The following is a 25,288-nucleotide window of genomic DNA, read 5'->3' as shown; positions in this document are numbered from 1 at the left end:
GATCAAAGAAAACCTTATTCTCCCACTCCTGGGGGAGCTTTGAAACACCCTCACAAACACCGTGAGGAAAGAGAAGAAAAAAATAGCACATGGGGTCACTGATGTGAAATAAAAGAAGGAAAAAAAAAAAAGAAAAGCAGCAGCGACAGCCTCCTGCCCGCTGTGCACATCGACTTCTGGACAGCCCAGCCGCCGGCCGACGAGAGGCGAGGGTTTGTACGAGCGGCCACGGCTGACCCGGCCCCTCGCCACACCGACCCAGGCAGCTTTGGTCCCACGGTGTGCGAATACCACGCAAACCCCTTCCCCACCTCCGTGACCGGTGTTTCACGATTTCAGCCCCTTCTGCCCGGGCAGAAGCGCAGGCCCCGACCACTTCTCCCACGAAGCTGAACCACCCGCGCACGCATCTCCCCGCTGCCCCGTCACCGCCCCGGATGTGCCGCGGAGCCGGTCCCGGGATCCCGTCTCCTGCCGGGCCTCCTACGGTTCCGCCCCCGCGTTGCTGGCGGACGCTCGGTGCCGCCCCGTCCCGCCGTGCCCCCCCCCTCCCCGTGCGCGCCGCCGCCGCCGCCCTCGTCCCCGGCTCCGCCGTTCCCGCCGCGCCTCGCAGTGACGCACGAGCCTCCCCGCTCGGCGCGTGCGCGGCCGCTGGCGCCGCGCCCGCTCCCGCGCCTGCGCAGCCGGGGCCGCTCCCGTTCTCCTCCCCCCCCGCCCCCCTCCCCTCCGGCGCGGCTCGTGTGACCGGAGCGGCGGGAGTCAGTCAGCGCCCGCGGAGGGAGGCCCCGAGCCCGCCACCGCCACAGCCGGCCGCGGAGGGGGGGAGGCGGCGGCGGCCTCCTCGGTCCCCGGCACCATGAGCATCGAGATCCCGCCGGGCCTCACCGAGCTGCTGCAGGGCTACACGGTGGAGGTGCTGCGGCACCGGCCGTCCGACCTGCTGGGCTTCGCCGCCGACTACTTCGCCCGCCTGCGGGATGCCCGCGACCAGGAGACGGCCGGCGGCGGCCGCAGGGTGGTCAGCTTCGACGGGGAGCCCATGCAGACCGAGTCCAACGGCGAAGAGGAGCCGGACCGCGGCGACGAGGACTCCGACTCCGACTTCGAGCGTAAGTGCCGGCGGTGAGGGGCGGCGGCGGCGGCGGGGGGAGGCTGTGGGGCTGCCTGTGGCGGCGAGGCGCGGCGGCGGGGGTCTGCCCGTGGTGGCGAGGAAGGGCCGGGAGCGGTGGGGTCCTGCCCCCCGGGGGAGGAAGCAGCCCGGAAGGCCGGCCGGGCGCCTCCGCCACCCCGTTCCCCGGTGCCGCTGCCCCGGCCGCTGCTGCTCGGGGCTGCAGGGCGAGAGCGGGCGGGATGGATTGAATGGGGGAGAGGCTCCGGCTGCGTCCTCTTGCAGCACCGCTGTACCGTGGCGGGTGCTGCTGGGCGCCTTCAGCGGGATCCTTCCCTCGGTGGCTCTCTGCAGGGTGTCAGCTGTGCCGCGGGGAAGCTGTACGCTTGCAGGAGAACTGTCCTCTCGGGGGAACCCTTGCTCGCCCTGACATTAGGCCCATAGACTCCAGTAAGAGACTTTCCCTGGGTGGGGTGTCAGAAAGCAGATGTACAGAGCTGCCGTATAACGGCCAGAATTGCGCCTGGGGTCTGACCAGAGTTATCGGAGTGAATTGAGCATACTGCCAAGCATGTGATATGGAAGATCATGTGTTATTGTGCAACCTCTTCTGTACTTATCTTTACATTTCTGTCTTTAAATCATTGTGGACAAGTGGTTTTTTTCACTGAAGCTGGGGATGTTTATTGCCACTGTTGTGTGTTTAAAGTGGTTATTATAAAGCACTGAAATAACTTTTTAATATTTTGCTAAATAGCAAAAATTCAGAACCACCTGTATACTCCTGTTTATACTGTAGCTCGCTAAGATACTTACCTGAGCTGGAGAATGAAACGCCACTTGTGATACTTCCATTTTTATTCTGTCAAAACGTACTCTGTGTGTTGTACAATGCACAGTGTTTATAATTTGAACTGTAATTGAGCTTCAATGCAAAAAGTTATTTAAAATGTTTGCGAATGGTACTTCTTGGCACACCCAGAATTTTGGACCTGAAACCGCTGAATACTCTCTCCCTATTAGAAGGTAACTTAAGGGGAGAGGGAAAGGCGAGAAAAGGCGTGCTTTCCCTAACCTTTCAGTGCCCTCATTTGGAGGCCTTGTGCCCTTGACCTATAACGTGTAAAGGTTTCTGACTTTTATTGATAAAGAATCCTCTTTTAGACCAATTACTGTGTGTCACCTTGTGAATGCAGTATGTTCTTACGTCTGTTCTCTGGTTAACAGTTTTAAAGAAACAAGAAGAAATGAAACTGTGGAACAAATAATAGTTTTTATTAAGGAAACATTGAGAGACCAGCTATTTTTGCAGCCCTTTTAGGGTGGGAACTTTACAAAGTAAAACACAGCTTCTACTCTTGAAAATATACAACCTAAACAGGATGTGAAATATGCCAGAGAACAAGAATAAAATGTACAGTCAGAATGAATTAAAAAGCAGTTTGCAATTACTGTCTAGATTTGAATGGTTATTTTTTCTAATGAGAGAGAGGTTCTGTTTAGGGTGTGAGGAAGAAAAGATGAAAGGTGAAGGGTAAAGAGGTGGACACTGGTAGTGACTGGATTGAAGTTAAGGGGATGTGCAAGTGTGAGCACAGATTTATGACAGTAATTACAAGTGATTTTGTTTGTCCTGCAACCAAAGTCAGCAATATTTTCAAGTGTCTCTAAATATACAAGAAGTTATAGTTTCTTGTAAAATGTATTATTTTAAAATAAAGTTCTAGATTGGAAAAATTGCACTAAATAGTTGGATGTGATTTTCTTAAACGTGCAATATCTCAGTGTATAGTGTTTTCCTTAAAAAAACCCAACCAAACTAACAAAAAAATAAACAAAAAAACCCCTGCTCTACCAGAGCTTTTAATGTCATTGAAAGCAACTTTTCTTGATCAGATCTGTTTATCTTGTTTTAGCGTTTGAAAGACCTTCTCCAGGGAAGTAAGTGTAAAGTTTTCCTGGTGAATGTCCGAAACTGCAGCTGAAAAGATCCTCTGAAGTTAAATGTTTTCAGATAAAAATCTGAAAACTTGATGGTGGCAAACAACTCTTCAAATATAGCTTTGTGTGGTGAGGCTCTTCAAAGCAGAAGGGTGGTTCCTTTGCTGCAAGTTTCTGCTCATCATCTTTCTATCTTAGTCAGAGAGAAAATCAAATTAACAAGGCTGGTCAGTGTCACTTGTTGTAGTCAGAGCCCTTCAGGCAAGTGGCACTGTCAGTAGTGCTGTTTTGCTTTTTATCTGAAAACCCATGCTATTCCCTCCTTAGAGTTTCGAAGACCTGGGGGAGTAAGAGTGCTATGTTCTATTTAACAGCAGGCGAGGGTTTCTGTATAGGGTCGGGAAATGATTCTTTCTTACGTTGTTTAGCAGTGTGGGTGGCAGTCAACCATGGCTATGTGTTTTTTAGATTTCTGTTGTAACTGTTGTCATAGAAGGCTTTATTGATGAGAAATTGTTAAGTCAGAGATTTCGATATCTCTGTCTTCTATGAATATTATAGATAGGATGATACTTCTACCTTGTTGTGGAAGACCAGGTCCTGTGTGCTTATAGACTGCTTAGCATTTAAAGGACATTTAAAGATAGAGAAAAAACACAAAACGAGAAAGTCTCAGATAATCTTATTGGACAGACCCTAGTACTGTTTATTAAGATTGCATTTTTTCATCTTGGACAGCTTAGGAAAGACTTCAGTTAATTTCACTGTGTTTTCCTAGGTTAACACTTTGTTACCTTCAAGTTGCAAAGACAAGTCAAATTAATGTTTTAAAAATGCTTCCATGGCTGTTTTTAAATATAAAGATGAAATGGAGCAATTGTTTTTTGTAAAGTATTATGTTAAGAAAATTTAAAGCTAGTTTAAATAATTAACCTGATTGTATATGTTGGGAGCATGAAAGATGTCTGCACAAATAATGTGCTTGTCTTCATGTGTCTACTTCTGGCACAATATTAAATTGTGTATCTCACTAGGCTGCATCTGCATACTATGAGTTAGAGAACACTTTAGGTAAGCTGTCTGATTTTTTTTGTATGCTTTGAGTGCATATGGTAATAGAAGTGAGAAATAACTTAAAATCAGAATGAGCTCTTGGCCTTTGGTGTAAACCATGTGGCAAATGTCTTCATGTAGTCATAGTGACACCAGTGGTTCCTTTCCTGCATAATGGCACTCCATCAATGTGGTAAAAGTCACTGAAACTAACTAGACTACTTCTATTCTCTTGTGACACTTAAGAAATTACTTCCAGGTTGATGTTTATTCTCTGAACCCCCTGGAGTTTCATTCCTCATTTTAATTTTTTTTTGTATATGTGATCAAAGGATGTCAGGATGTGGCTGTGCAGCAGAGCATGGAGTGCAAGGAATGTGTGGAAAGAAAATGATGATGGGGGCGGGGGGAACCTCCAGAAACATTTATCCAGTGGGCTGTGGCAGAGAATATATACATATGAGGCTTTCCTCAGAGCCTTTATTTGATTGGTATAACTGCAAAATTGACAAGTTGATAGAGTTGGGAAAAGATGCAAAGTGACAACTTCAAAAATCAGGCTGAGGATGTAACCAAGGATGGATATGTATTCTTAAAACGTGTCCTTGACCGTGACACTTGTAATTTTAACAAGGAAGCTCTGAATGGATGTGTTAAGGCTGTGGAATTAAAGCCGCAGAAATGGTCTGTCCACTTTTTGAGACTGAGTCATGGCTTTGGGAAACTTTCTGTTGTGAGTAGCACATCTGAAGGAAGGCTGGCAGCTTTTCTTCCCTGGCAGTTGAGGCAATTGCACAAAGGTGCAAGGTGCTGCACCGTTAACTTTCCATTTTATGTCTCCTTGTTTGTGATAGTAATCAGTTAATTAAAAAACCACCTGTGCTTATTCTTGAAGATATTAAATACAACTAACAGTGGAACTAAAATATTTTTGGGATTATATACTAACTTGAGCAACTCAGATATTTTAACCAATGACAAGTATTTTAGTGCAAATCAAATTTTTCTTTCCCAGGGTTTCACCTTGACATTGAAGGAAAGATTGTGCACTTCTCAGCTGCTCCCTGAGCAAAAGAGAACACTTCTTAATATATTGATTTTGAAATAATCCTCTTCAGTATGCTCTGTTGTTATGAAGGAAAATGGTACATATGAATCTGGATGAACAGGTGAAAAGATCCTGTTTAGTTCTGCACTGAGCTTCTCAATTAAAATTCAGAGATTTGCTAAATGTCATCTTTAAAACATCAGTAGGTTATCTGAGCAGAAGGGGTGCAGAAGGGAGTAGGGAAATGCACTTTTACATCGTTAGATCTTGGAAGTGATACAGAATAAGAGTTCAGTCCATCTTTGAAATCTTTATCTTTTTAATTGTTAACAGAAGTGCTTAATATTAAATTAAAATTGTTTCAGATTACTTCTTTTCTTGTTCTTAAGCATCATTTGCTTATGCTTTCTTATTCTGTACTTGCCTGATATGTCCTGTGGAATTCCTCAGGAATTTACTGTGTTACATCAATCACAAAGCATTTATGCTCTGCCTACATCAATTTATAGGTCAGGCATAACTCCTTGCTGTTTTCCTGAAATAATTCAAGGAAATTTATTGAATGATAGAAGTCAGATGATGTTAAGGCTTTTGAAGGATAGCATAAGCAGAATAGTGGTCCTTCTGAAGAATACTGTTCAAGTTTTCAGATGTAATTCAGGTTCACGGGTTATTGCAAGTGTTCCTGTGAGATACGGTCACCTTTAAAATGAAAGTACTTTTTAGTAGTACTTTCACCTACCTACTTCCTCCGTAATTGTTAATTTACTGGGAATAAGGCACAGTAGCTCTCTCCTCACTCTGTTGTTTTTTTTTTTTTTTGTCCTTAACATTAAAAGAGCCTCTCTTTGCAGAACATCTTTTTTTACAGAGTATTGCATTGTATGATGCAAATTCAGTCCAAAGAATAGCTACTCTATTTAAAATCTAGGTAGCACAGTGGGCACTTTCATAATCTGATAATTATTAGTGCTACATCTTTTTTTTTTTTTTCCCCTTTGAAATTTGTTTGACTGACTCATGTGGCTTAATAGCTTAATAGTAATTGTAACAAAGGTGTTTTGTGCTCTACTTAAGTAGTCTCTAGATTTTTAAGGAGATAGAGGAAGAAGCTCTGGATTATGATCTAACTGTATTAAGCCTTTGAGTTTAGTATACAAAGAAATACGCATGCTTTCTTTATTATATGTTTTAAAAGGGTGTATGTGTAAGCAAGCCTAGCAACCTGAAGGTGTAAAAGAAGCTTTAGAGTTTTATTTAATCTTTGATCTCCATCCATAACATAAAATCAATTATAAAGCAAAGTATTAGTGATGCATCCATGTTTTGAGAGGAATATATTTCTACATTTAATTTTCTAATTTTAATAGGTCTTGGCAGCGTAGTATCTTGAACATGTTTAACATAAAACATACCAAGTGAAAGACTACCATTGTGCAGCTGCTATACTTGCACATGTCTTTGCTTTTGCAGAGGCAGTTCTCACTGGCTTAAATCTGAAGGATTAAATAGGGTAACTGCTGTTAGTACTAATGGAACTTCACTCCCTATATTTATCTTGTTCACACAGGGAAACTTTGAAGATAAACTAAGTATTAAGGAAGACTGATTTCACTTCTCTTGGACATAGTTACGTGGACAAAACATCTAAAGCTTTTTTCTGGAGGTCTTTTTGCTTCTGTATTTGCTTATCACAAAAGACTTGCTTGTCAGCATTTGTTCTTAAGATTGTACTTACTCTATTACAAGATTAGACTAGGACTTTTTTGTAACTAAGTGATGTAGTCCTAAGGAAGTTACCATTTGTATCTCAGTGGAGCCTGAAGGAAGGTTTCATCGCTAATCTTCAGTACAAATGAAAATTTGATTAAAATACAGGTGTAATATGTTGTTCTTACCTGAGATAGTAAAAGAAGTGAAAGTATGAAGTGAAGGGATAAAAGCTCCTGGGTGGCTGAGAAACAGAGAATTGTAGATGAGTTGACTGAAATTTGCAGGTATCACTGGGTATTGCTAAACATATATTGATTTACATCAGGAAGGAAGAACTTCTATGTTAATTTTAAAAGATAAGCTTCTTGCATTTTTGACGTAGTATGCTTACAGAGTTATTTGTAACATCCTGACATCAACACTGTTGTTATTCCTATAGCATCTATTAGACAGTCCTTGCAATCTCTCGAGAAAGGTATCCTCCTATTCCAGTTTGCTCTTATTGGCTTGACATAATCGTTCTGCTTTCCTTAAGTGATCTGTACATCCTAAAATGTGAGTAAGCAAGCAGTACTTTTTTTTTTTGCTTTAAATTTCTTTTAAATTCGTATTTGTGATCTGTTGCATGCTAGTAACTTTTCACTTCACTGTTAAGCTTGATATTTCCTGAAAGAGCTTTTGATATTAGCTGTAACTGTATAGATAAATTCTAGGCTCAGTTTCTGCTCTTTTAGTATTCTGTTGTTACTTTGCGCAAACAGAAACTGCATTACTCTGTGTACTAGCCTCTAAAAAGAGTGTAACTAACTACAAAGGAAGTGGATAACTAGCCTTTGTAAATAATTGCTGAATTCTTAAAAGCTTGTGTTTCCATGTTGAAAAAGTTTATTGTAAGAAAAATTGTATGAAACTTCTAAAATTGGATTCTTCTAGCTGGTTCTAAAATTAAGCTAAAGGAAATTATTGTATTGCAATACTAGATATTGTACTGAATACTAGCTTCTTTTTAACTATGCTATTTTTTTCATTTAATAAACTAATATTGAGTGCTGAGACAATTCAATCAGTGTTGCAGAGTGCCATCTTCCCCTTTTGCTAATACTGAAGTTTAGTTGTACCCTCTTACCTAAAATAGAACAGTGGAGATCTTGGGGAAGAGGAGGAGACAGCAGAGAACAAGCTCACTTCAAATTATTCACCAGTCACTCATTAAAAAGCATTAATGTTTAACAAAGAGCAGTTGCTCATTATTCATATGAAGACTGGAAGTGTAGCCAAGATGAGCTATGAATGTTTCTCTCTGGCTTTAGTAACATTTTCAACTTCATGAATGATCATTCATATTTTTTTGTGAAAGAAGAGGGAGACAATGACAGATACAACCCTAACAAAGTACTGGTTCCTCTTTTAGAGGGATATTATTCTTGTCTCTGTAACAGTCCTTTAGATATGCTACCACACTTGCATCTTTGTTATCCATGTCTGGCTTTGCATCAGTCCTTCCTTGGTATGTAACAATTGTTTGGTGTTTTTTGATGCATCAGGATTCTTTGATTCACATAGATTTAGGTGTTTTTGCTGAGGTGCCGTTAGTTACACAGCAAATAATGTGTACTCTTCTGCACTCTGCATTTTTAGTATCTTTATGCATCACTGTAATATGAAACAGACAAATCATAAATCACAAAAACATTGGTTAGAAAAGTAACTAGTGGGGAATTTGAGAAATCTGAGTGTGGACGGAACACCGATATATAAAAGACTCTTGCACCAAGATACTAATTGTACTAAAGGATGTGTGGTTATGAGATCCTTTAATGCAAAAGGATCCTTTTCTTTTGAAAGTACAGATCTGAAAAAGGGACTACCAGGAGGAAACTCCAGAAATCTGTAACATAGAACAAGCAGCTGCTTTGTGGTCATTTGTATTTTGTCTGTGAGGTTGTGAAAATCGTGGTGATTGTGGCAGTGTTCTCTGTGTGCTTTAATGGATAGGAAATATGAGGTTTAGAAGAAAGCAAGCCTGTCTTACAGTTATCATACTGCTAGGATTTGGCCTCTGTTTCATGAATATACAATAAGTTGTGTATAATAAAGCCCACCATTGTATTAGTAGCAGTTTTGCTATTAGCCCTTTCCATCCTGGGGCATTTCTTTTCTATGTACAAATTGCAAATGATGAGTAGTGGCAATTCTGCTCTGTGTGTAGACTTGGAAATTCCCTTTAGGGGAGAAGACATCTCTAGGAACAACCTGCCTTCAAGGCATGTGGGAGGGACTGCAGGTGTTCCTTCTGTAGCAATGTTTTATGATAACTTAAAAACAACAACAAAACAAACAAATTTGTTTTTTGTTTTTCTAAAAAAATTTAAGCCACTCTCTGTTCCCTCCTTCTATTTCCTGTTAACTTTCAGAGGGTGGCTTGAAGAACAGCTTTGCTTCTCCTCAGAAATGGTATACAGCCTGCAGGAACTCAATTTCCAACTGGCATGATGTCAGGTTTCATTCTGAGGTCATCTTACAAAAGCCTCGAACCCTGCACTCCTTTTTGGGTGTTGGTGAAGTCCAAACCAAGATGGTCCATGATCAGGGGCCTTACCAGCAAAATTGTCGCAAAATTTCTCTCTGAACTGTTGTGCGAAGAAGGATTAGGATTGCAAGTTGGAGATGAAGTGGTGGTTTTGGTAAAAAGATGTTCTTCCATCGCTAACTGTTTCTGTCCTTCTCTGAATCTGAGTGGTATGCAGTGAAGGATTGCAAAGCTTAAAGTACTGCTTCTCTTGTTGCAGACCATTCTAAAAACATATATGGAGCTTGTGTGGGGAGTAAACTGTGTGATTTTTAGATGAGGATTGAGAAACTACTCAGTAGTTTTCCTATGTATTTTTGAATAAACTGTAGCGCCAAGTTCCTTGTTCTTGGTGGTTGTATATTGACAGATTGTTATAAAGCAGGATGTCACAATGGCCCTTCATTTCCATTTTGGTTCTTCCTCCCTTGGGATGGCATATTGTTTTCTGCTTCCTACTGAGAAAACTGTATTCCATAGGAGAGATTTTAAGAAAGGAAAAATACAAATATTTGTGTGTGTTTTTCCTGTTGGTGCTCCAGTAAACACTGCCATTTCTGTGGCAACACTTGTGCTAATCCTGATCATTCACAAAGAATTGCTTCTTCAAGGATGTGCTGTAGTGCAAGGAACTGGTCAGTGTCAGGTTGTCATGGATATGGGGAGTACCTCTCTATGAAAGATGTCTCATGGACAGCCCTGGAATGAAAAGTCAAAGATGATGGAGTTACCTCTTTTTTTTTTTTTCTTTTTCTTTTTTTTTGAAAGTAATTGTTCTGAAACAGTTTTTTAACATTTAATGTTATCAATGTTTCTGATTAAAATTCATAAGTATTTGTAACACTCAAAGCTTTCTCAGGGATAAGTTATGAAAGATGGCTCATTAAAATAGATTAACATTCAGTCTTCTGTCTTTGACGCCTTTGGGGAAGAGTGGGGGAAAGATTCCACGAGTATTTTTGTTCTAAAATGCTAAAACTTAATACTACTCAGAGTGGAGATGTTATTTTAAATACTCCAGTTTCTGAAGCATATAGAAATTAAACATCACTGGATATAATTTGTATAATGATTTTAATTCTAATCTTGAGATTGTGTAACTTTATCATAAGGAGCCATAAACTGGGCTTCAGTTTCTCTTGTAATTCTATATGAGCATCTCTTATATCCCTGTGAAGTAATTTTAATTTCTTGCTGCTGAAAATATTTAGTGTTGTGCCTTGTGTCATTTTTTTCATAGCACTGTGAAACAATATAACTGTATTATGTGTACTGTTTTTGCTAGGGTTTTTTTTTAACTTTTCTTAGCTTTTACATGCAGACACTATTAATTTGTCATAGCTAAAAGATCTGCAATGTGTACCATTTGTTTTGAAGTAGTACGTAACAATGACTGTGGGGAGCTTTATACTAGAAGTTCTGCTACTAAAAATCAGTTAATATGGAAGCTGAACCATGTAGTACTTGCCACCTGCTGCAGCTCACTTTGGTCAAGGAATTTCTTTTTATTGTTACTGGCATTTTTATGTTAGGACGAATGCTAACTTGTGCCCTCTTGCAAGGACTTAAAACATTCATGAGCATTGTAGGTGTGGTGCTTCAGGACATGGTTTAGTGGTGGACTTGGCAGTGTTAGGTTTACGGTTGGACTCGATGATCTTAAAGGTCTTTTCCAACCTAGAAGATTCTATGATCTATAAAAGAGGATTTTCCCTGGTCTGGGGAGAACACACTGTTTTTTACTATTATCCCGTCTTAGGAAACAGGACAAATCTGTCTGTCTTCACCCTTCTCTTTCCTCTTCCTGTGAAAGTGCACAGGATGCAATTACTGGAAGTGGTGGTGGGGGGTAGTCTGTCAAAATACTTTTTTACATGGAGATTATTCTTTTTACAGCTATATGTTTTAAGTAAGCTTTGCTGAATGTTGACTTAATATTGTTAGAAGCGTAAATCTGAAGGAAGAAAAGCTATAAAATACATTATTTTGAGATGTGGCACAGAAGTTATTTTTGCTCATAATTTGGTTGTATATCACAACCTGAAGATTACCCAGATCAGAAGTTTTAACTTTTGTAAATTTTAAAACATACATATTTAGACTCTACTCAAATTTATTTATACTTCATTTACTTAAAGAAACTGTTACCAAATTATACCAGAATAGAACAATATCCACTTGTGAATTATTGATGAATATAATTGTACTGGTAATGAAGTAGTACTTCATGTTGTATACACGTAGAACCACAGAATTGCCAGAGATGTTAGTAATACTTCTGCAGAATCCATGATACTCTTCTGTACCTTCTATCTCATCACTTTGTGCCACCCCTCCGTCCGCTGGCTGTCATCTGCCCTCAGAGCTGAGGCTGTGCTACCTGCTGCGGTGGTGTGGAAGGGCTGGGTGCGATTCACGTTTTGTTGTTCCCCTGGTAAAGCACCAGACAAGAAAATTAACATGAATTGTGGAGTCAGTTGTGCTCATACAGAGGATCCTGCACCCTAGAGATGAGGGGAAGCAAGGCAGAAAACCTGGTGTCCAGCACTGTGATTCTGAAGCTACCACTACAGGATAAAATCCTGTAAATCCTGTGCACCTCTTCTGTCACTACTGTAGATAAATCTGTATGTAGGACACAAGTTGGGGGTTGGTGTGGAGTTTTTTGTGTGTGTGTTTTTGTTTTGCCTTTTTTTTTAAACTGGTAAACCAATAACTTCAGTTGCAAGTATATCTAGAACTTTTTATAAACGACTGACCAAGGTTTTCTGGCTTTGGTTATTAAAAAATGTGATACGATGCATGATACATTTTTTTCTCCAAATGTATTTTTTTGAACATATCACATATGGGGACACTAGTTCTTTGAATACACTTTTTTAATTTCACAAATCAACAACATATCTTAGTTCTTTTTTAAGCACCTAATTAAAAAAACTGTCAAAATCAGACTTCAAGAAGAATTGAGCCAGCTCTTTAGATTGTTGATCTTTTGAGAGAGACTAGTTTGAGAAAGGTCATTCATGAACTGTTCAGGCAAGAATGAGTCTTCAGTGGTAATTACGTATACAGGATAGACTGCTAAATCCTAGAAAACAGTGACATGGGGAAAGATGCAGAGGTTATTGTAGATCATCAACTGATAATAGATGCGTTTTGTGACAGTGGCTAAGAGGGCTGATACGTATGTTGAGGTTTGTCCAGGATGTGGATGCTCGTTGGCTTTTATGTGGCATTAATAGAATAAGAACTTGTTTAGTATGTTGCAGTAGGGTCACCACTGAAAATTTTTTTAAATGCCCAAGGAAGTGCTCAGTTTGCAAATACGGAGAATGTGCCCCTGGGAAGAAATTGTAGAATCCCAGGCTACTTCTCAGCCTCTTCTCTTCCTCCCTTTCTCCCACCTTTAAAAAACCAGCCAAACAAATTTAAACCCCAACAGCCCAAAACCTATACAGTGACTCTGTCAAAATGGATAGTTACCTACCTGGAAAAAGGATGTCTGAAACTAGAAGGTCCCTTAATGCATCTATCTGCAAATGAAGTTTACTTCTATTTGCCTTCTTGCCATTGGAACTTAAACTGGAAGCAAAGTATGAGTTTTAATGAGCTGTTAGAGTATCTTTATGGAATCACAGAATGGTTGAGGTTGGAAGGGACCTCTGGAGGTCATCTTGTCCAGCCCCCCTGGTTAAGCAGGGCTGCCTAGAGTGGTTGCTCAGGACCATGTCCAGATGGCTTTTAAGTATCCTGAAGGATGGAGACTCTAGAACCTCTCTGGGCAACCTGCGCCAGTGCTTGGTCACCCTCGCAGTAAAAAAGTGTTTCATAATGTTCAGATGGACCCTTCTGTGTTTGTGCCCGTTGGCTCTTGTCCTGTCACTGGGCACCCCTGAAAAGAGCCTGCCTCCATTGTCTTTGCATCCTCCCTTCAGGTATTGATAAGAGCTCCCCTGAGCTTTATCTTCTCCAGGTTAACAGTCCCAGCTCTTTCAGCCTGTCCTCATACAAGAGATGCTCCAGTCCCTTCGTGATCTTTGTGGCCCTTTGCTGGACTCTTTCCAGTATGTCCATGTCTCTCTTGTACTGGGGAGCCTGGAACTGGACACAGTACTCCTCCAGGTGTGGCCTTACCGGGGCTGAGGAGAAGGGAAGGACCACCTCCTTCAACCTGGCAACACTGCTCCTAATGCAGGCCAGGATACCGTGAAACTAGTGTGTCTTGCCTAGCATATACAAATGTACTTATGCCCTGATTTAAATGTGGATGTGTGAGATTAGGCTCTGAATCAGCTTGAAGTGACGCTTGATGCTGATGTTTCTAATTGAAATTCCTCTTGCTCTTTTATGCAGATCAAATTAGATGACAGCACAACCCATTCCAGCTTTGTCTTATGTGAAAACACGCTATGTTTCATCATCCAAATCAGTAATGACAGTAGGAATTGGTAACGAAATTAGAAGTGACCCAACCAAAGAACCATGGGCTTTTATGTGCCTCCTGTTTTAGCTGTAGGATGCTATTCTTAAATGCTACCTAGGTACCTATAATTATACAATCCTGAGCTCAGGTTGACCTGGCAAGTGTAGCTGTGTAACATCCATGCTGGGTATAGAAAACACCATGCTCTGTCAGTGTTGCTGAGCTTCAAATCTCTTCCATGTTTTTCTTCTAAATTGCTCTTTTGTAGAACTAGTTCAGTTATAGTTGTTTCTTACTGTCTGTCACATGAGATACAGTACCTGACTGTGAGAGTGACTCCAATCTGTTTTATCCGAGACTGTAAATAGCTAAGAGGCAAAAGGAAAAGCTTCTTATACTGCATCTCATCCGTAACTGCCCACGTTAATTCTTCCTTTCTGTTCTAGTGCAAACTTGAGCAGACCAGCTGTATGTCACTGATGAAAAAGCTAAGACCAGCGCTTTTTGCCTTTGCACTGAAACAGATTGGAAGTGCTGCTACAATCAGTGGTCATCGATTGGCTCGTTGTGTGCTCAGGTTTGGGACTGAAACCTTGCTCTGTCCTCTGATTTTTTTTCTTTGTTGCCCTTCCACCATAATGTGTTCTAAAATGGTGGTGGATGTGCAAGTAAAGGCTTGAGACTGACCATGTATGTGTGCCCTGAGCAAAAACAATTGTCTTCCCCTTCTGTGTAATTCACTTATTTGTGTTGGAAGCTGTACTGAAGCTAAGCAGTATCCGTTAAGCCAATTAGTCTATCAGAGAAGGGCACCAGAGTTAGAGCAGTTGGATCGTGATGACTTTCTGTTCTGATGTTGCCTCTACTTGTGTAATTATTTTTGTGGCAACATATCTATATCTTAATGAGCTATGGTCTTGAAGTTTCATTAGATTTGTGAAAAAGTGTTTGTTATGATAATATGGCGAAGATAGTGGAAGACAAGAAAATGTGTATTTCATGAAAAGCAAGTGTTGCTATTCTTAAGAGTTCCTATGTCCCTTTTACCTACTGATAAGATTTAAATAACTTGCAACATGTATAAGATCAGTTTGGTGGTGTAACAACTAGTTGCTTGTATTGGACAGATAACTTTAGTTTGTGTGTATATATATACACACATACACTTTTCTCTGTATAGATTGATCACTGCCCTATTTGTCAGAAACTTACAGAAGAGTACAAGCTGAAAATATGTAGAAGATTGTGAAAATGTAATTTTCTGTTACCATGGTTTGGCAAGGATTTGAAGCAAATGATGATGCTATTAACTCAGTGTTGTTTTTTTCTTAAAAGGTAACTATATTGTTCATTTTAGAATAATTAGTCTGACATAGAAAAGTGTCTTAAATCACTGAGCACACCTGTTAATTGAATTATTTTATTCAAGTGCTCTTACATGCTTAGCAATGCTCGAGTTTTAGATTTTTATAAATGCTTCGAGCTTCACTACACAATTTCAGTTGCACTGAAGTTCAGTGTTCTTTGTCCTCTCTCGTGTACAAGTTAAGTTGCTTAAATATCTATCATAATGAAAGATGTGAGTGTTCAGTTGTATCAGTTTGTCTCACTGAAAATTACAGCTGAATATAAACAGTATTTTGCTTATAAGTAGTTTAAGGTGCTAATAAACTATATTAGGTCTGGATGGCGTTGTAAAATTGTTTCATGATAGCAAATACTTGATTTTTCAAGATACCTTTTATGTCCTGATACCACATTATTTAAAGACACTATCAGTCTCAGTAGGACTTTATAGTAAGCCTGCCAGGCAGCTGCCAAGTGCAGATAGCCAACATTTACATTCAGTGTTGTGTGATGGTAGCTGTGACATGATTCCAATTAAAAGCTTGGTCTGCGCACTGCAGATGTCTTCTGAATATTAATGTGTACTACAGACGGAGCAGATGGAATCTCTTTAAAATACAATGCAGTGAATGTAAAATTAAGGTTGAGTTTCTGGTGGAAACTGAGAGGCAGTCAAAATTATTCTTTTTTCTTTGTTTTTCATTGCTAAACCACAAGAATATCTGTGTATCATCATCATCTTTCTTCACATGTAGAAGGAAATCAACTCTTCATTATGCATCCAAATAAAAATACAGCATTATGCCTTATTGAAGTTGTCTTAAATGCCAAGTGTACCTAGAAAAAAATTAGGAACACATGCAACATTTGCTGTGCCTTAAAATATGCCTCTGCCTAAAGGACAGATATGAGGCAATAGATAATAGTTGAAATGTAGGATGTCTATGAGTTATTTGAATTGTTGCTCATTGAGGAGGGCTGTGTAAAAGTATATATAGGTGTGTGTATTTAATTGGGTTTTTGAAGATGTTATGTGAGGTGTATTAGGAAAAGTTCATCCTGAATAGGAGGGGTAGTATAAAACTGGGAAATGAAGAGAGTGACAAGAACATCAGTGGTGCACCGCAATGTAGCGTGTTGCAAATGCAAAGTCAGCTGTCAGAAAACAGCAGCAATCCAGCTGTGAAAGTGTGTGGATTACTTAAGTATTTACTATGCTTCTATGGCAGTCCTTGAGGTACGGAGTAAAGCCTTGGTAGTAGGAATATATTAAGTCTTGGAAATAACAGGGTAAGTGTAGTATTGAAACAGAAAGTAGAAGGGTTTCTATGTGAGTGGGAATTGTAACTTTCCTCTTTGCTGCTGCAGTTGTCTTATCCTCTCAGGCAGAATGCAGGTGTGTGAGAAGGGAGTGAGTGGTTGTGTACAGGGGGAAGAGGTTAGAGTAAAGGCAATGACAGGAGGTGTGAAATATGTAAATCCAGTACACTGTTTAACTCACTAGTGTTATTACCATAGCTGTGACATGCTTGTCTCCCACCCTTTTCATACTTAATTTTACAATAGCTTATACCTGAGGCTGTGTAAACACTGAAGTCAGTGCCAGTGATAGCATTTTCCACTTCATCCATATTACTTCAATGAAGATTTTCCCCCAGATCTACATTTGGATTATGTTTGGCTATTGTAGTTATATTGCCTGGCTAGTATTTCTCTCAAAGTTAGTGGCCTAGCTGTAAAGAAGAGGTTGCTGGCTTCGGCAAGGGTACTTATTTAAGTGATATATGCATACTTTCAGAGAAGTTGGCTCTGTGCTATTCCTGAGGATAATACTCATTTGATATCTAGACCACAGTGAGATGGAGAGCAGAATTGCCCATGAGGTTTGGGAGAGGACAGCAGTGACCGGGTACTGTCAAAGTGAGGAAGAGCTGTGTCTGGACCTCACTCAAGCTGATTTTGATGATGTTGTCCCAGACCACAGGTATGGGTGCCATTTCCCTTAGGGAGGAGTGTAGAAATTGCCTGGTGAATCTGACTTACCTGTCATGAGAGGCCTTCAGTGGGTTGTTACTCTCATTAAAGTTTTTGTAATAATGTTTAATGCATTCAGTTGTTGAGGATAATAGTGGGACTTTTAAATAGGCTTCTTGAAAATGGAAAAGCAAGTCATCTTGGCTGATTTCAGCGGCAGGTCAGGAGGAGTGACTGAGACTATGCTCTTTGGGGCAGTGACTTACATACCTTAGACTTAGCAGTGGCTCTGTGCTGTGATAGAATGCAAATTTAATAATAGTGAAATGTATAAAAATTTGTCTCAGGTTTATGTGGGTTTTTTTGTTTGTTTGTTTTAGCTTTATTCACATTGCATTTACCTGTATACAGTTCATTAATCTGTGGAAAGAGATTTATGTAAGAGGCGCAGTTGGAAATAATAAAAACGGAGTAGCTTACTGGACGTAGTTAAATGAGATTTTTTTTGTGACTGACTTAGAAATTACCTCCAGGATTTCCAAGTATTTTTGGTGAAACTCAGCTTTCCAAATAAGTCAAAGGAGGTTTAAGTGTTGATAATTTGTAACATAGAGCAATGACTCTGCACCTTATAACCAATCAAAGGATAAAAATCTGGCAAAAAGCCTTTAGGGTTTGATGTTTTAAAAGATATGAAGATGTGAAGTTAAGTCTTCTCAGTGCATTAGAAATCAAAGCCATAGTAAAAAATCAGTTGAAATGTGAAAGTGTTGCTTTAAAAGAACTGTACTTGTCAAACGTTGCTTTAAACAGCACTTCTGAAGTTTCTACCAAAAACATTTCAGACAAAATTTGTCTTCATTACATTTCAAAGATCTTAAATACCCTGAAGTGTTAATTCTCCCCCCCCCCCCCCCCCCCCCCCCCAATATATCTGTGATTTCTAGTGGGACAGGAGTCTGGTAAATAAAGAGGTGAAGTTTGAAAGCAGGACTGGTAAGATAGAAGGGAAGAGTCAAGAGACTTGGAAAAGGAAGAGGCTGTCCTTCCTTTGCTACTGCACATGAGGGTGAGTTGCCCATGTTTCCTACTGATTGGGAAATGGCTCATGGTTCCCTAGGTAAGATGCAACTATCTTTTCTTGTATGAAGCATTTATTTTAAGGAAACTTGCAGTTATTTCTCCTTGATGTGATGTTTCTATTACTTTGTAGTCTCATACTCATCTTTGACCCTTTCTGGCTTTTTCATTGTCAGAGAATCCCTATGGAAATCGCTTCCAAATACGTTCAGGATCTTTACTTTTTATCATCTACTTAATGTTAGGTTTATAAGCCTAATGTCATTCTGGCTCTTAAAACTTCTGTGATATTACTAATGTGGCTCCTTTGCTCCTTTGCTTCCCTATCTCTGAAATATCTTCCTCTTTAAGCTTGCTCCTAAAGCCCAAGCAAATTTCCCTTTTTCACTTACTGTGTCGTGGTTTGCTGTACCCTCCAGTGTCTTGCCTCTTCTGACAATACTTTGGAGATTTGTCAGTTGCTTCTTAACTCTCCCAGTTCTTTGCAGCATCCTTCCTTTTTTGTGTAGTGTATAATTTTGTCTAATCCTTGAAAAAATTCTCAAGTCTTTCATTTCGGTCCCTGAAAATCTCTGTTATAGTATCAGCATACGGTTATATCTTTAATCACTGTAAAATGTGTCCTTTCAGCTGAGATTGTACCTTAGAACTGGGAATTTGTCTAATTTCCTGTCTGTAAAGCAAATGCATGCCTTATTGCTATCTCTTTGATCTTCATAATATAAAGTGTCTTTAATTTAAAAACAAACAAACAAAACTCTTAACATCTTAGTCAAGAAGTGCTATTATAACCAGAGGTTCACCCCAGTTTCTCTCAGAGTCAAGTAAAGATTTATCTTTCTTGAATTTATCAGCTGTTTAAAGTCTGTCCATTCCAGAGTACATATTAATTTTTCTTCTGTCTTTAAAAAAACAAAAGAGCCAATCCAAAATAGCACAACAGCTTTACTAACTTCATAAAACATCTTTTTTTAACTGATATACATGCCTTGCTTGTTGACTCAACTTTTTCCTTCAGAAGTAGTTATTACATTCTTTCTATCAGAGGGGTTCTAAAAAAACTCTGAAAGTGAGGATCAGGGGCTCTTTTAAGATGAGGCTTCCAGACAGTGTTTTTCCATTTTGTCAGTAATTTTTAAATCCAAATTAAAAAAAATCAGTTAAATTGGAGACCAGGGTGTGTTGCTACTTTGTTTTTATATTTCATTATCTCTTGCTACTGATGAGAGCTATTTTTCAATACTGGGAATGAAAAGGTATCTGTGCCTCTATTACTTCTCCTGCAGCAGAGAGGAAAACAGTGTTTAATATTAATGTACTTTTTGTTATTGTTTTCCAACTTAATAGATGTAAAAGTCTCTTACAGAAAAGTGTGTGTGCACACAGATAATCCTGGACCACGGTTTCCATTTTTCTGCCCTTTTTTTTTTAATGTTCCGTGCTCCGTTTGTCCTCTGAAAACTTGCTTCCTCCCTAGTGTTCCCTGACCTTTTGTCTTCGTCCAAATATCTGGCATGCTTCAGTTGACACCATCAGAATCTCTCCTGTCTGTCTCTAACCAGGTTCTGAGTTTCCATCCTCTTCTAGGGGGGGCAATAGAAGGAAAAAAAAAAAAAAATCGGTACCTGTAAAACTCTTGTCCATTTCTGTCTGTTTTGCTTTTCTGAAAGAAACGTTGACATGCAGACTGTTAGGTTCCAGAACTGTCTCTGAAAAAATTGTAATAGTTTGTAGCCCCACTCACGTTCCTCACCTTATCGAGCAGAGATGTGGAAGGAGTAAGTGGAATTTGCCACTGTCCAGCAGGGGTATCCTGAAGGAAATCATGGATACATAACTATTATATTGGTAATAGTCACAGGGAACCCCTTATTTTATTTACTTGTTGAAAAACAAGTTCAGATTTGTGTATTAAAGTATGACTGCATATGAAAGTCTTGTTTCTGCTATAGCATTACTTTTTAATTACTAGAAATCCTAAAAAGTTGATACTTGAATCTTTAAATTTTCTCACGGTTGCAATGGTTCATATTCATGTAAGTCCATTAACATTTTGGTGTGTAGAAAAACAGTTTGACAGCTGTAGTCTAGCACTTCCTTATCGTAACTTGATATAACATTCCATAGAGACAGTCACGCCTCTGATTTATACTCCAGTCTGCTTCTGGTATTTCAGCTTTAATGGTTTATAGTGTCAACTCACATGTTGTTTGGATAATCTTAATTGACTTGTTAAGTAAGAACAGTTTACATTCTGTTTCTCTTTTTGTCTCTGTTCACATAGGATGATTTTGTGCCATGATTCGATGGGAAAGTACTCTGGAAATCACTGATTTCTGCTAATTTGTTTTAATAAAGCTGGTATTTTACGCCTATGCTCTTTGAACTCGGAGTACCATACTACTGAATTTATGCAACCTACTATAAACTTTGCTTCATCTTTCATCAGAAAACTTTCAAAAAATTGAGTTGATTAGAGTGTTACACAAAAGATCTGTATTGAATTTTTGCATGCACGATAGTTTAACTTAGTCTGCTGCTCTAAATTGTATCCAGTATCAGAAACAATCAGCATGTGGGGATTTTTTTTACCCCAACTGTAATTAGGAAGCATTCACAGGTCCTAGTAAAAAGCAAAGTGCTTGTGGAGGAAGAGAAATAAAGTTTTCAAGGTATCCAGTACAGAGTGGTAACATCTAGTACTCTAATGTGCCTGGAATGCCAGTTCTTCGTTTGTCCCTGAATTTTTTTCCTGTGACCCTGAACTGATCTTCTGAGTTTTATTTATCCTTTCTGTAAGAATTTAATGTTCTTAGTACGTGTAAGAAAAGGATAGCAATAGCTGGAAGAATGATTGTGGTAATTTTTCTGTTCGTTTCGAGCTTTAGCATCTTCTGTATCTGTACAATACTTATGAGTAGTATAGAGAAGTAACTTGCACTATTATGGTAGTAGTGTAACTTTTAAAAAGCTTGCTGGTGTTTTTTACCAGTCACTTTTCAGTACACTGACAAAGAAGGGATCCCACGCACTGTAGGAAAAGCATTCTTTTAGATCTGATTTGTAAAGTTGGAGAACGATTTTACTGTCAGTTGTTTGGCTTAAATACTTTAATTGTTGGTTTGGTTTTGAAAGCAAGGGTAAAAAAAGGTAATATCTGTGTCCTTTTTCTTTTATATACTTTTTCACCTGTGGGGCGAAGTTTTAACATCTGCCTATAACCACAGTCAGAACTCTTGTAAGTTAAGCATGGTGAGCCAAAATCCAGCATCACATATTTCAAAGAAAATCTCAATGCCAAAGCAAACTGAAGAATATTGGAGAAATTCCTGTTTTTTAACTTTTGGAAAGTATTTAAAAAAAAAAAAAATTGTTAAAAAAAAAAAAAAATCTATGTTTGAGGTCAGTGGTTCCCAGCATTATTACATACCAGTCTCTGTTTCTGAAATTTATATACCTAATTTTTCAAGTGAGAAAACAAAATTGAATGGAGCCACTAACAAGTGGTAGTATAGCTGCATGGCAGTAGTGCTGTTTGATATAAGGTACATTTGTGAATTTAACTAATGGAATTTACAGTAGTGATTTATTTATGCAAATGATTCAAATAATTTTTATTAAATAAATGGAATGACATGCCTCTACTTTGAGGAAGAAAGGTTGTGCAGTCTTTTATTAGCAAATATGTACGTGACTAATTTTTGCAGAGTTAGCTCATTGAAGGTAGTGTAAAATGTTTTTGAAATTGGGAAGCTGAGCACCTTTATAGCATTGTTTCTTCTTTGAGTGTTTATGATACGTGTTTCGCATTCATATATATATGAATGAATGCCCTCTATTTTGTTGGTTTTTTTTTTCCTCTTTTTCCCCAGTGCAGGAAGAGGAGAATGATGAGTGAGGTTAAGTGATACTGACATGAAGTTGATAACTACTCATTTAATAAGTATTTGATTTAAACTAGAGAACTGACTGGTTCTAGAAATTGCAATTGTAAATAGAAGAGAATCCTACAGCCAGAAACCTGTAATTTTTTCAATCTGAAACAGTCCCTGTTAAGTGTTCCTATCTAGTGCTTAATTCAGTCTGTGCCTCAGGACAGTATGGAAAATACATGCATGTTCAGCAGACATTTCTGATTTTTCTTGAACAGTGGAGTAGGATCACTGTCCTGAGTCAGTTCTGGCAAAACTGTGGAATGCACAACTTGATCTGCCTTTCCACTGCCGCTGTCGTGTGCCTTTGGCTGCCAGGGAGGAAATTGGGCTGTTTTGATCTCTTCTGGTGCAATGGTTTAATATACCTCAGTTTTTGTTGTGTTTACCCAATTACTGGGTCTTGGCTCCCATGAGCCAAGTAAAAGCAGGGACTGTGCCAAAGGTATGAGACATTTTGAAGCTGAATATTGCTGACCTGAGGTTTTGACATAATGGAGAGTTTGCAATGCAATCATCTTGCAGCAAAATCTTTTAATCTCATTACAATTTCTGCAATTAATGTATAACTGACCTGAGACATGGCCCATTGGTGTGCAGGAGGGAAATTCTAAATGTGGGTACAAAAAAGAGAGTTGTTTCCTGTTCCAAAGCAGCATTTTCTTTTTATTGTTGAAGATACCAGCTCTATTTAGCAGTACCAGGTTGTTGTGCTGGATTCACTGTATTCTTGTTACAGTGTAGGCAGAGGTGTACTCTAATGGCTGTGCTGGTGTAAGAGGTTACTGTTAGTGTATCCATCACCGTTGCTTTAAATTAGATGCCCTTTAGTGTTCAGTTGAGGAAATAGGCTGGATTAACCGTAAATGTATTATTCCCTTCCGCCCAATCTAATTTTTTGGAATCTGTCCACAGACTAATCTAGGTGTATGTGGGATCGTCAGGAGTTGTTCTTTCAGCAGTCCTTGATGCCAGGCTTTTCTCAGTGTACTTCTAATGGCAAAACAGAAGGATGCCATAGAAGTGGCTATACTGTCTGTGCAATACTGAAAATAGTCATAAACAAAGAGAGCTTTTCATTGGTAAGCCAGAACAAAAGAAAATTATAATCTTCTGTAGTAGGAAATGTCAGATTTTATCTCTTTAGCATAAAAATCTTCTGACAACATATAAAAGTGAACCTGAAATTTTATACATGTTAAAACTGTCACTGGTGTAAGAAAAGCAAACTATCATTTTAGTCTTAAAAGCTTTGTGGAGGCAGAATAATAGTGCTCTCTTAACTGTCCTTAAAAGGTTATGTTTTTTTCTTGTTTTTAACACTGTGGAAAACTTGATGCTGTTTTGATGGCACTGAACCCTGCTATGGGATAAAATAATCAAGATTCTAAAAGAAGCCATAGTCTTTGAAAAGTGGATTTTTTTCTATGGTACCCAAAGTATGTCAGAGTTTTCTGTAATATATTAATTCTGTTCAAAGACGTTAAAATGTTATTCTTAAACATCAGTAAGAAATGGGTGTAGTAGTCAAAAGGTGGAGAAGAAAGTCTGCGTGCGCAAGACAGTGCCTGAAATAATGTATTTACTAATGGTGTTGATTAAAAGTATCCGAATCCGTATATGAGACTAGTTAAACATTTAAATGAAACTGTTATGACCTAGATGAGGTGCTTTTACTGCAAACTTATCAAATTATGTTTTTGAATTTAGTATTTCTCTTGTAATAAATCACTTTATAGAGGGAACTGAACTAATTGGTTTTGGTCCTCTTGTTCTTCAATATCTTAGAACTGGTAGGCATTTGTCTGTGTCTCTAGTTAAGAAGTAATGAGTTTTCCTGTTTCTTAAGGTCCAAATTTGCTTGCTGACTTTGAGTAGTTACTCAGTTAAACTAGCCCAATAAACCAGAGATAAGAATGAATGTACTGTTACAGGGCAAATTAATGTCTAGAGCAGTATTCTGTCGCCACTGCTGGCCACAGGCAGGCCCATGTGAAAAAGCTAAGAACAGGGCAAAATGTATGAACATTTTCAGTTCAGGGAGTTGCATGAGTTTGTTGTTTGTTTAATAAACCAGCATGGATCTCTGTTCCAAATGCCTGTCTCCCCTTAAGAAGATATAAACTTCTTGCATCCATGGTGTTCTTTGACAGGTGACATATATGCTGCCCTTATTTGCAAGAAGGGTTGCTGCTGTCAAAAATTGCTTAAAGGTTTGAAAATAAAGTTTCTTGAATTCTCAGGTTTATCATTCAGTGTTTTTGAACCTCTTCGAGCTTGATACATGGAACACTGTGTCAATGTTATTTTTATGAGGATTATGCCATGTTATAGAAGTTTAGGTCTCGATCTAAATTGTAAAATTGAAAATAATCTTGCTTTTAATCCTTAGCTGCTTGTTAAGCTGCGTATTGTCTCCTTGTTGATAGATTTGGCTGAAAACTCTATGGAGTTAGCCTGATTATTTTTCCCCCCAACCTCTTCTTTCTTCTGATTTCCTTTACCATTACAAAAGAATACACAATAATAATTTTGATCTTGTTTTTCTGATCTTATTCTCAGTTATGTATTTTAATGTAGACATGGTGGTTGTAAATGCTCAAAAGAAGCTGAGTTCTTGTGTATTTGCTTAAGAAAGCATTGGTCTTCATATTCTGGTGGTGGTGAGATACTAACTTCTAAGAAATGATGGGATTATTAAGATTTTGGTAGCATGTGTGTAATAAATCTGGCTCTGTGATGCACATGCTTTGATGTGCTATAAAGGCTCCTCTAATTCCTAAATGTTTAAAGAATGGCATAGAAAGGTCACTGGTTGTATCAGGAAAAATGCAATTATCAGTTGAGGAAAAGAGGAATGGGAAGGCATGGAGCGTTCAGAATAAAATGACTTTGGTTGTTAGTGGTGAAGGGGAACATGGTGTTTTGGTTTTGTTCTGGGTGAAGTTTTACAGGTTGATTGTTTTTTGTGTTGAGACTGAAGCAACTCCCGAAGACAGTAACTTGGTTACAGTGAAAGGGGGAAAGAATACTGTTTACTAAAGGTTGGCTTAATGTCGAAATGCATGTGAATAGTGAAAGTCAGGAAGTTCATCCCAAA

The 25,288-nt window shown here is 39.0% G+C and overlaps 1 protein-coding gene across 1 annotated transcript in view; it reads left to right on the top strand.

The window, feature by feature from the left end:
* Window positions 1-807: 807 nt before the first annotated feature.
* Window positions 808-25,288, top strand: part of PRKAR2A (protein kinase cAMP-dependent type II regulatory subunit alpha) — a 68,540-nt gene continuing 44,059 nt past the window's right edge. The window contains exon 1 of the mRNA XM_050904527.1: window positions 808-1,109. Within this exon, the coding sequence (XP_050760484.1) occupies window positions 857-1,109 (253 nt within the window). The 5' untranslated portion in view covers window positions 808-856. The remainder of the gene's footprint in view (window positions 1,110-25,288) is intronic.

The sequence above is a fragment of the Gymnogyps californianus genome, chromosome 13 (assembly GCF_018139145.2).
Source record: "Gymnogyps californianus isolate 813 chromosome 13, ASM1813914v2, whole genome shotgun sequence".
Lineage (NCBI taxonomy): Eukaryota > Metazoa > Chordata > Aves > Accipitriformes > Cathartidae > Gymnogyps > Gymnogyps californianus.
Note: the sequence above shows the minus strand (reverse complement) of the source record. Positions and strands in the feature narration are given on the sequence as shown.